This window comes from Pelobates fuscus, chromosome 5 (genome assembly GCF_036172605.1).
Source record: "Pelobates fuscus isolate aPelFus1 chromosome 5, aPelFus1.pri, whole genome shotgun sequence".
NCBI lineage: Eukaryota > Metazoa > Chordata > Amphibia > Anura > Pelobatidae > Pelobates > Pelobates fuscus.
In genome coordinates this window covers 191425011-191437825 of record NC_086321.1, presented here as the reverse complement: position 1 = coordinate 191437825, position 12815 = coordinate 191425011, and the positions used below count along the sequence as shown (strand labels likewise).

Genomic DNA, 12815 nt, shown 5'->3' with positions numbered 1-12815 from the left:
TATTTTGTGTGGTTTATCTGCCTGAAAAAGAATGCAGATCTCAATAACAGGGTAGTGGCACTTTAATTCCACTGTGCTTCACTATATAAAAGAATTGTATCTGACATGTGAGCTATATGTAAGACAATTTAAAGGTAGGCAAAAAGCAAATTTAGTAGCATATTCGTTTTTTATTTTTACTAAAAGAGGTAAAAGGGAACATTGTTATCACTTCATGGGTGATCAGTAAACCATCTCATTCATGATTGCTATTTTTCAGGCATTATATTTATAGGATCCTACAAGCAATGTTCCAAATCTGGAGATTTGGAGAATTGATCAAATATTTGCAAATTTTAGGCCTAAGTATTGATCGAATTTTTTTTTTTCCAAATTAAAAATCTTCAATAAAGCTATTTTATTTTTTTGTTGCTAATTTATTTTGTCCTCAATTAGTATTTTGTCAGTGCTCAAAATTTCTCATATTTGTGATTTAACCCCAAGGAAAATTTACTAAAAAGAAAAACAAATTGGTAAAAATATAATAAAAAAACAAGCGGTCGGGTCACTAAAAAATTGCCAATACTGAGCTATTAATAAACTTTTAAAATTTAAGTCAAAATAGCTGGATTTGTTTGTTTGGAGAGATTCTACAACTCATCTATAATTACAGTATGCCTATTTTGGCATACAATGTACAATTTGCATTTCAGTTTGGTATAATTCAGTTTTTTTCTTTTTTAATTCTTTATTTTGTTGTGCTTAAAGGTACAAACAGGCTTGTTCCACCACTACCCAGGGTCACTCAGAGGAAAGCCGAGTGATTCATTAGTGACTCGTGGAGTTCCCTGAACAGAGCTATTGTAGGTGTTCTAATGCCTCTGTTTTGCTGTCGCCAGAGAGTGTGCATAAAGAAGATGGTAATGATCATAGTGAAATTTGAATGTATATGTATAATTTTTAGCACAAGTTACTATTACAAGGCTAAGTCATTTGTGAGAGTTTAAACTGCAGAATTTGTACACATTCTCCTGACCTGTCTGGGAGAGAGTCCAAGCTTGCATTTAATGACATTAAAGCGGCATTCTACTCCGCTTACTAATCTAACATTTAAAAAAAAAAACAACACATTGATATTTTCTTTATTTCTAACTAGCCATTCCTTACTTTCTGTTTTGTTATAAGAATATTGCATATTAATGCACCATATGAAATCATTTCCAAAGTATGCAAGTTTGATATACCCACAATATACAATGAAAAAATAGCTTAAAAATGCTTATAGAAAACCAAGGATGATATTCACACACTGTGTTCACTATTACAACAGCACTGAAATATTAAACAAATATTAAAACAAGTCTCCATGAGCCTCACATTCTCTTTCTGAAGAGGCATATCCAAGCTTTGAAATGAGCATTTACTAGTGCTAGGCAGAATGGGCATCATCATTATACTGCTCTACATATTGCCATATTGCGGTGCAATATTAGTGGGAGAGGGATACGGCACCATTCTGGAAATTTACAGATAAGAGAAAGCACTTATTTCTTAGATGGAGAAATTATCAAATGGGCAGATGTATCCACACACTTCAATATTTTCATACACCACACTGCACAAGAACTGTAGTGGTTATGGTGTTTGGAGTGCACCTTTAATATACTTAGATCATAACAAGAACATATAAGGTTTCCTACATTATAACCTAGCAATGCTAAATGGCTAATAATATGGATGTACACATACACATCAGTTCACCCTGTATATCCAAAACACATACAAAAGATTTTCACACATATTTTGCTTTGCTCATTTTTTTTATTTTTATTTAGAAAATAAAATGTTTGCTCTCCATAAACGACAATATCTCGATTGTGTCTTAGACACCCGCAGTGAGCGGTGGGAAGACTGTAAGAATTTATTATAACTCGTAACAGCACAACATCCGTAGGAACTTTTAACAAGTTATCTTGCAGGCCTTTCTCTGGTTGATATGAAAACAAGATGAATCACAGCTTTTTTGAATTTTCTGGAAGAGAAGGACTTGGACAGTGCTCTCTCTACATATTTCTGACAGTGATGAGATCATTAAAACACTCATTCCTCCAACAGAGGAATTTAATTTTCAGTCTCTTCAGAAGTATTCCTAACTCCATAAATTTCTGCCAGTGTCCTGAAGTGGGGACCCCACTCCCAAATGTCCTCTCCCCCTGGTTCTTCTTCCACTGTACAGCCAGAACTACTGGTCAGTGAACTGAGAGACCCAGCAGAAGAGCCACCTCCTTCGAATCCATATACTTGTATGGAATCATAGGGAGGTGCAGTGGGATCTTTCTCTGCCTCTCGAAGGCGAAGTGCAAGAAACCTCTGCACATCAACCGGGGCAGGTTTGGGGGAGTGTGGTACAGGGTGATGTGGAACCCGGGGAAGAACGTCCATTCGAGGAGGATGGAAGAAGCCCCCTGAAAGACCAGTCTGTGGAGGCTGCAAAGCAGACATGTCAAATGCCTGAGTATCTTGTTCTCCACCGCCTTCATCATCATATGTAATAATATTCTCTCTCACATCCTCATCTTCACAAAGAGACAGAGGTGAAGGCTTATGTCTACGCTGCAAAGAGAACAGGGACACCAAGGCTGGGGAGGGATATAGAAAAGAGGGGATAGAAAATCAGGAAAATAATTAGGTCAATATAAAATAAAATATGATTCTTCTTCTCTCTTCCTCCATCTCCATAAGCCTGATTTCACAGTAGAGACTAGGTAATTAGATTTTTTTCTCACATTTTTACAACTGTAATGAACCCTATAGATTTGATTTTTGACCAGAGGAAGCCTCCAGACGTGCAATATTAGCAGGTCCATCAATGACCATCCCACACAGAGAGAAACTAAAAAGACACCATGGGACAGGGGTTGACAACCTTTGGCACTCCAGATGTCATGGACTACATCTCCCCTGCTTTTTTCTAGCATTATGACTGTAAGAGCATTATGGGAGATGTGGTCCACAACATCTGGAGTGCCGACGGCTTCCTACCCCAGTCCAAGGAATTGTGAAAGACTGGGTTGTGCAGAGGAGACACCAGACAGAGGTATATTAACATTGTATCAATGATTAGACCCCCTGTTCTCAGTAAAATTGTCCCAGTGCTCCAAGTATTAATTCTAAACTACCAGAACATAATGTGATCTAAAATACAGGAAACAAATTTCAGACTGATGTTGAGCTGATTCCATGTCTCAAACTATTCATAACATACCAGGACTATATGAATACGTATTGTGAATGCGACTCAAGAGTAAAACCACTGCTATACATTTGGTGGGAGCATGTGGGGATTCTTGCTTATTGCAAATAAATTCACAAGGCTTTTGCTGCAATAGTAGGTTCTCACTCCTTTTCACGTTGGCAGGGATCCTTCTACACTGCACTAAGGTTTCTAATATCATTATATAAGACATTTCTTACCAAACATTCATATTAAATACTGCTAAGTCAGCGGTTCTGGTCCCCTGGAAAAGCACTAGTGCACCAATGTAAAAGGATAGTAAAAGTAGAGGAAATAATGGCAATACGGTGCTCTCTGCTAGGCTGGTTAAAGGGAAACTCCAGTGCCAGGAAAACGATCCGTTTTCCTGGCACTGGAGGGTCCCTCTCCTTCCCACCCCCAATCCCTGGTTACTGAAGGGGTGAAAACCCCTTCAGTCACTTACCTCAGGCAGCGACATGTCCCACGTCGCTGCCTGCTCCTCCTCCGCCGCTCCTCCTTCTTCCTCCGTCGGCCGGTGGGCGAGACTGATCCCGCCCACCGGCGAGGAGTCCCAATGCATTGGCGCACCCCATAGGAAAGCATTGAAAATGAATTTCAATGCTTCCCTATGGGGAATAGAGCGACGCTGCAGGTCCTCACACAGCGTGAGGACGTCCAGCGACGCTCTAGCACAGATAATATGTGCTAGGGACCAGGAAGTTCCCTCTAGTGGCTGTCTAGTAGACAGCCACTAGGGGAGGACTTAACCCTGCAAGGTAATTATTGCAGTTTATGAAAAACTGCAATAATTACCTTGCAGGGTTAAGGGTAAATGAGCAGAAGTGGTCTGGGTGCCTGGAGTGTCCCTTTAAGAAGATAAGTATGTTTTTATATGTTCACCATGGTTTCAGTATATGGCTCAGCTTTCCACATGGTGTGGGATGGGTAACCGGAATTCGGCGGGCAGACTGAGCATCTCACTTATCCCTATATAGCCCCCACATTTGATTTTCCTGTTTTCCCAGTCTCTTTTTCATGCTACCCTCTGCTTTCTTTATGGCCTTTGAGCCCTGTTTCACTGTACTATTTGAACAGTGAAATGAAGTGAAACTATTGCTTTTTACACAATTTTTTAACTTGACCACCTGCTTCCATTTATGGTCATTAGGGATCTGTCTGGCTACATAACATTTTTACTTTGGTTTAGTAAAACCTACGTACCTCCTAACCTGTTTTAACTGCTTCTTTTTGTTAATTAGTACTTGAACGCTTTATTATTTATTTATGATTTTCATTTGAGGTTATATGAAAACTGTGCTAGTATAAAAATTGTTTAAAGAATAAATAAATTACCCAGTAGGCTAAGTGCACATGCTAAGATGGCCAGGAGAGCAGGAGTACTGAGTCCAGCTGCTGATCCTGTGGTCATATGGCAGGTCAGGACGGCCCCGCTTGTCTCACAGTGGCACAGAGAGACTGTTAGTGTGTCGGTGCTGGTGAGAGGTGGATCTCCACCATCCTTAATCTCTATTGGCACCAGGAAGATATCTTTCTGAGACTTCCAGAAACCACTGTGTCTTACCAGGAGAGATGCACTTCCATCTATTAGAGTGACAGAAAGAGAAGATGTTGAATTGCAGTTACTTGCTGCAGTGGGAAAACTTGTGGGTGAAATGTTAAATCATATGGCGAAAAAGAAAAATCACAATGAGAAAAAAATACATTTAGTGACAAGGGGAGCTTAGCAGGTCAATTAAAATAGACAGAGTGGAATCAATGGAGATAATAATGGAAAGATTAGTACAGATGTCACCTTTGTTATCTTGAACTGTGAAGTTTGCATCAGAGAGAGTTCCAGGGCTTTGAAAAGAGAACAGGCCACTCTCACTGTCTGCATCTTTTACTCTCACTGTCTGGATAACCTTCAAAGATATAAAAAGAGGCAGAGACAGCATACCAATGAGAGTCGAGAGACAGAGATTGTGGTACGCAGGAAAAACACACATTATGAGTATTGTTTACTAGAAACAGTGGAATGTAACAATGTTTAAGAAGGCAGGTTGCTTTTAAAGAAATAATAGGAAATAACTGAATACTGATGGGTATAGAACCTAATAATGAACAATTTCACTGTAATTGAAGTGGAACTAGTCAATGTAACCTTCCACGATTACCTTCACAAAGAACATTGTATGGAACAACAGACAGTGACAATGGAGAGTAATGACATGATAAAAGAAACAGGAGTAAATAAATTAACGTATTATAGGTATCAAAGAAAACATTTTTTTAATCCACAATTTTTATAACCCATTTGGACAGCCTAAAATACTTCCGTTCATTTGTTAATTCACAAAAATATAATTTTTTTGCAAATAACCCATATTACTCTGCTTCTATACATTTATGGGTAGCCACAAACAATTAGAGTTAGAAAAGAGTTACGTTTTGATAGTTCTAATTGGAGTACTTTTATTTACACACCTATAACATGTAATGTTCTAAGTTTTAGTTAAGATGGGAACCAAATTAGTGCTTATTAAAGGGACACTGTATCTGCTTCATCTCACTGAAGAGGTTATTGTGTCTGGAGTCCCCTAATGACATCCTAATTTCTGTGTTAAATAATTTTTAATGGTTTGATGCTAAATAAGCATTAAACTGTGGTTTTCTGGCTAATGAGGAGCCATTAAACGCATTCAATTGTCGATGACACTGATTGGCTGAGAGTGTCAACTGATCACTTTCAGCCTATCACATCCACTCATTATGTTATGAATTGATATGACAAATCAAGTGAGCCATCTCTGCCTCAGGATGACCTCCAGTGGGGGGCCAGGAGGTGAGTGACCTGGGGCCCTCATTCTGTGTTAAACGGCTCAAAGATATTTTAACATTGAATAGGGGATAGTGAAAGGGAACTTTGGCACAATAGTCAATTCAGTTAGATCAATATTATAAGTGGCATTTTTATAGCGCTGACATATAATGCAGGATATTTCTCAAGGTGAAGTAGGCTCAAATAAGCTTACAATCTGAAGATTTTTGAGGTAGGTGAATATATATATTGTTAGGTGTCTTGCCCAATGACACTTACAGGTAAAGTGGTGTGGCTGGGATTCAGACCAGTTTCCCAGTTTTTGTGCAGTGATGTTGACCCTGCTCTAACCAGCCAAATTGAGGTAGGTATAATGTCTATTGTGCCTCTTTAAAGATGCAATTTGAGATAGTTACAATGTCTATTGTATCCTTTTAAAGATGCAGAGGAAGTTAGATATAACACTTTTTTACTAGTTTATGTTCCTGCACAGGGGAAATCGAGCAGAAGGGGGCAGCACCAGATTGAAAGGAAGTTCTGCAAAGCAGCCACTTCAGTTGATTTACAGAACATTGTGAAGGCTTTATATGGCAGGTATGAGATATCTTACATTGACCTTGAGAACTGTATGGATGAAAATGATGCTACATTATAGCTTCTATAATCCAGCAATATGAATATACTGCAGTATTCGTACAATAAAATATATAGTAATGAAAGCTGTGTAGTTTTTAGGTACAGTGCTTGTTTAAGACCTTAATAATCATTAATTTCATACGTTCAATGCTTAAATCCGTTTGTCAGTTATAGATTCTCAGCACACAGAATACATTGTTTTAATATTTATATTAAAACAATGCTGAGTGTCTCTAACTGTTACCTAATATCATTTACCTAATGTGTGCATAATTGTTGTTTAAAATAAAGCATATTTAACAACTTTCACATTTTTAATAGATGTCTTTTTAAAAATGTTTTATTTAACAGACGTTCAAACAAGGAACTTGACATTGTTTCTTAAGAAAAGACATTCTGACCAGGAATTGGACATTGTTTCTTAAGAAAATACATTCCGACAAGGAATCGGACATTGTTTCTGAAGCATCTTTGCTTTCATCTCTCGGGAAATCTTATTCATCCAGGTTTTTAAAGTTTAAGTGAGATCTGACATGCAGTTTACAAAGAAGACAAAGGGATGCTATTTCTCATCTTTTGAAAAATTATTATATTAATTATATATAATATATTAATGATTATATTAATTATATATTTGTTACATTCTGTATCTTGGCATAAAGATAGTTCTTAGAAATACAGTGCACACTATAATACTTATAACTTTTCCTAATAATAGTTCTATTTAGCTTAAACCTGTCTATCTTGAATCATGACTAAACCGTAATAAGATATCTCTGATTTTATTAGTGCTGTGCCTTAAAATAAAAGATGTTCTGTTACATGCATTCCATCATGTTATGCTCCAAGCATGTGTACAGAAAAGAACATAAATCATCCCTATCATATTTTGTTTTTGTTGGAGGGGGGGGGGGGGAGGAAGGGTATAGGCTAAGGTTTGCAAGCACACTCCCAGCAAGAGTAGAAGCCGATTATGTGTGTCGCCAGTGCACTGTGTGCATTGACAATATACAGAATTTTTGACAAACAAAAAATTGGGAGGTTAAAAATAACACCCCAATAATAAAAAAAGCGCCTCAAAAAATCCAAAATACATATTGTAAATGATTAAAAAGATTCTAGAACTAAATGCTGCCTTCAGAAAGAAATATCCTCAATTTTCCTGCAAATATGATTCTATACAAAGTATAAGAAAGTGCAAGAGTCTAGAGTGAATAGAAAGTAAAGACTTTATTTTATTTTATATAGCAGGCTAATCTATATAGCAAAAATAAATAAAAATGAGACAGCGCTAGGTAACTAAAAAGCAGCAACCTATTAAAAGGGGATCCCTCAAACCCTTTAGAGCTAGATAAGTAAAAAATAATAAAAAGGCTGCGCTTACGATAAAAGCAGACACAGTGTAAAGTCCAAAGGGAGGAAAAAGTCCAACTGGTGTGTCCTTACAGGAGGTCTTTGCTGGTGGTGTCCTCTACCAATGTAGTAGTTCCTCTCATATGAAAGACAAAAGGGAAGAGATGGACAACCAATAGTGTAGTTTGCACAATACTGATGTGGATAGAAATAATAATAATAGTTGAGAACTCACATTTACCAGAGCTACTGTCCTAGCTCTGGAATAAAGCGCATACAGCGGTATAATCCCCGCTTATGGGATTTAAATGGGTTCCTCTCTGTGTTCTTGGTGTCCAATTAAACCAAGAGCAGACCGACTGCTCTGTGTAGACAGCTTTGGTGGATTGATCCCCACCTAGGATTTCTTTAAAATGCAGGAAACTTCCAGGGTTTTTATCAAGGTGTAATAAAACCAATAAAGATTAAAAAGCCAGGGTAAAATAATTAAGTTTCTATAAAAAAGATATTTTGGCACAAACAAATGTCCAAAAAATACTTTAATATATTATAAAAACACAAATATAAATATCCATAACGCGTTTCGTCAGAGACTTTTTCAAATGGATTAACAGAAATTACCTGGCTAATAGATGTTATATAGGAGCATAACTGGTTTAAATTTGGCGCCAAAAATTGGTCTGACCAATCAGAAATAAGAACATATTAAAAAGCTTTAAAACGTGTGTTTAAAATAATCATATGTAGTTTATAATAGTATAACTTATTCCTGATATTTCTGAAGAAAAACGAGGGCAGGAAAGTATAGATTTAATCCTTTAAAGATAGTCATGTGACAAGGTACTTCCGCATTTTCGGAAGTTTTAGCCGCAATGTCTTATGGGAGTTGTAGTTAAATAAAAATTTTTTTTTTTTTTTTCCCAAAACGGAAGTTAAACCGAACTGACTCATGGGAAATGTAGTTATAATCCCAGAGTCAGTGAAAACTGGCCAATAATAATTGCTTAAGGGAGTTAAACACTGCAGTTAAAAACTGGATGAATGATAAGAGATATTAAAGGAAATAGGGACTAAAATAATTAATTGGATAAAAACAAATAGTTTTTAAAATAAGAGCAAGTTATTTTGCAGTAAAATGGAAGTTAGGAAACAGCTTAAAATTATAAGTCTATATGGAAAACATTAAGAACATATACATTTAAAGGTACAGGCATAGTTAAACATACAAAATCATAAAAAGTTGTGTAAATCAAAATCTGCATTAAGACCATGGGGTATAAGAGTCTGAAGATTATACACCCATTCCATCTCTGTTTTTCCAAGCAGCTTTTTTATATCACCTCCACGCCAGGAGGTGGAACATTTTTTTATACCAATGCATTTTAGTAGGCGTGGGTCTTTATTGTGCATAATGAAATGTTTGGATACTGTATGATTTAAGTATCCATTTTTTATATTCCTGCAATGTTCGCTCAGTCTTATCTTCAGGCACCTTGTGGTCATCCCCACATATTGGAGGCCACATGGGCACTCAAGCAGGTAAATCACATTTTTTGTGTTGCAGCAAATAAAATCATAAATACTATACACTTTTTTTGTCCGATTCGACATAAAATTTGTGACTTTGGATGGAATAAAATTATCTGTAGTTTTACACACAATGCATTGTTTACATTTATAGAAACCTTTCGTCTGGGGAAAAAAGGATAGATTTCTGGGAGGAGATTTTTTAGTAAAATTTGTAGTTAAAATAGATTTAAAATTAGGTGCTCCTCTGAAAACAATATTTGGATGATTGGGTATGATGGGATTAAGTATTTCATCGTGTTTCAGTATATGCCAGTGTTTTCTTATTATTTTTTTGACATCATTATTTTTGTTATTAAAATTAAAAATAATTGGGAGTGCTATTGGTTCGATATTTTCCAGTAAGATGTATATCGATGAAGCCCATAGACAATTGAAAGACAAAAATGTATATGAACAACTTTTAACAGATCCTACCAAAAATATTAAAACTATTTTACTTAATTTTTTAAATAAAGGTTTAAATTCAGAAATTTTAAATAAACATGAATTTAACTTTTTAAATATAGAATTTCCGATCACCCCTGTTATTTATTTTCTTCCCAAAATTCACAAGAATGAACAACACCCCCCAGGTAGACCAATCGTTTCAGGGATTGGTTCACTTTTATGTAACCTTTCCCAATATATTGATATCCTTCTCCAGCCTTCGGTTAAACTCATGAAATCTTATTTAAAAGACTCTATGTCGCTTTTAAAATTTTTAAATGATTTTACTTGGAAAACCAGTTTTATATTAGTCACTTGTGATGTACAGTCTTTGTATACCATTATTCCTCATGACATTGGTTGTCGAGCTATAAAAGAAATTTTAACTAATGAAGCTAGGATTCCTGACACTCAAATAGATTTTATAATAGAAGGTATCAATATTATTTTAAAAAATAATTACTTTTGGTTCTTAGATTCATTTTACTTACAAAGGAGAGGTACTGCTATGGGGACTAGGTTTGCCCCCAGTTATGCCAATTTGTTTATGGCTGACTGGGAATCTATAGCCATTTGGGGCAACCACCAATGGCGGGCAAACCTAGTCTCTTACTTCAGATACATAGACGACCTCTTTTTTATTTGGGATGGACCAGAGCACCATCTTATTGATTTTATTAATCATTTAAACAATAACGATAGGGGTATTATTCTTACACATGAATTTAGCAATAAATCCATTAATTTTTTAGATCTCAATATTTTTATTAACAAGGGACAACTTCAAACAAAAACGTTCTTCAAAAAAGTATGTGTAAATACGGCTATAGACAGATCAAGCTGCCATTATAAGCCTTGGCTCGAGAGTGCCCCTAAAAGTCAGTTTTTACGCCTTCGTAGAAACTGTTCTGAACTCACTGATTTTAATGAGCAAGCAGATTTTTTAAAAAGTAAATTTATGGAAAAAAAATATTTAGAGTCAGATCTAAATACTACAATTAATACAGTTAAACAAAAAGAACGAAAAGAACTTCTGACGTACAAAAATAAAGAAAATATCGAACCAATAGCACTCCCAATTATTTTTAATTTTAATAACAAAAATAATGATGTCAAAAAAATAATAAGAAAACACTGGCATATACTGAAACACGATGAAATACTTAATCCCATCATACCCAATCATCCAAATATTGTTTTCAGAGGAGCACCTAATTTTAAATCTATTTTAACTACAAATTTTACTAAAAAATCTCCTCCCAGAAATCTATCCTTTTTTCCCCAGACGAAAGGTTTCTATAAATGTAAACAATGCATTGTGTGTAAAACTACAGATAATTTTATTCCATCCAAAGTCACAAATTTTATGTCGAATCGGACAAAAAAAGTGTATAGTATTTATGATTTTATTTGCTGCAACACAAAAAATGTGATTTACCTGCTTGAGTGCCCATGTGGCCTCCAATATGTGGGGATGACCACAAGGTGCCTGAAGATAAGACTGAGCGAACATTGCAGGAATATAAAAAATGGATACTTAAATCATACAGTATCCAAACATTTCATTATGCACAATAAAGACCCACGCCTACTAAAATGCATTGGTATAAAAAAATGTTCCACCTCCTGGCGTGGAGGTGATATAAAAAAGCTGCTTGGAAAAACAGAGATGGAATGGGTGTATAATCTTCAGACTCTTATACCCCATGGTCTTAATGCAGATTTTGATTTACACAACTTTTTATGATTTTGTATGTTTAACTATGCCTGTACCTTTAAATGTATATGTTCTTAATGTTTTCCATATAGACTTATAATTTTAAGCTGTTTCCTAACTTCCATTTTACTGCAAAATAACTTGCTCTTATTTTAAAAACTATTTGTTTTTATCCAATTAATTATTTTAGTCCCTATTTCCTTTAATATCTCTTATCATTCATCCAGTTTTTAACTGCAGTGTTTAACTCCCTTAAGCAATTATTATTGGCCAGTTTTCACTGACTCTGGGATTATAACTACATTTCCCATGAGTCAGTTCGGTTTAACTTCCGTTTTGGGAAAAAAAAAAAAAAAAAAAAAAAAAAAAAAAAAAAAAAAAAAAAAAAAAAAATTTATTTAACTACAACTCCCATAAGACATTGCGGCTAAAACTTCCGAAAATGCGGAAGTACCTTGTCACATGACTATCTTTAAAGGATTAAATCTATACTTTCCTGCCCTCGTTTTTCTTCAGAAATATCAGGAATAAGTTATACTATTATAAACTACATATGATTATTTTAAACACACGTTTTAAAGCTTTTTAATATGTTCTTATTTCTGATTGGTCAGACCAATTTTTGGCGCCAAATTTAAACCAGTTATGCTCCTATATAACATCTATTAGCCAGGTAATTTCTGTTAATCCATTTGAAAAAGTCTCTGACGAAACGCGTTATGGATATTTATATTTGTGTTTTTATAATATATTAAAGTATTTTTTGGACATTTGTTTGTGCCAAAATATCTTTTTTATAGAAACTTAATTATTTTACCCTGGCTTTTTAATCTTTATTGGTTTTATTACACCTTGATAAAAACCCTGGAAGTTTCCTGCATTTTAAAGAAATCCTAGGTGGGGATCAATCCACCAAAGCTGTCTACACAGAGCAGTCGGTCTGCTCTTGGTTTAATTGGACACCAAGAACACAGAGAGGAACCCATTTAAATCCCATAAGCGGGGATTATACCGCTGTATGCGCTTTATTCCAGAGCTAG

The 12815-nt window shown here is 35.4% G+C and overlaps 1 protein-coding gene across 1 annotated transcript in view; it reads right to left on the bottom strand.

Annotated features, from left to right (window-relative positions):
- Positions 1 to 1803: 1803 nt before the first annotated feature.
- Positions 1804 to 12815, bottom strand: part of CDH24 (cadherin 24) — a 162947-nt gene continuing 151935 nt past the window's right edge. The window contains exons 10-12 of the mRNA XM_063454855.1: positions 5049 to 5157; positions 4589 to 4837; positions 1804 to 2618 (exon numbers count right to left, since the gene is read on the bottom strand). Of these exons, the coding sequence (XP_063310925.1) occupies positions 2101 to 2618; positions 4589 to 4837; positions 5049 to 5157 (876 nt within the window). The 3' untranslated portion in view covers positions 1804 to 2100. The remainder of the gene's footprint in view (positions 2619 to 4588; positions 4838 to 5048; positions 5158 to 12815) is intronic.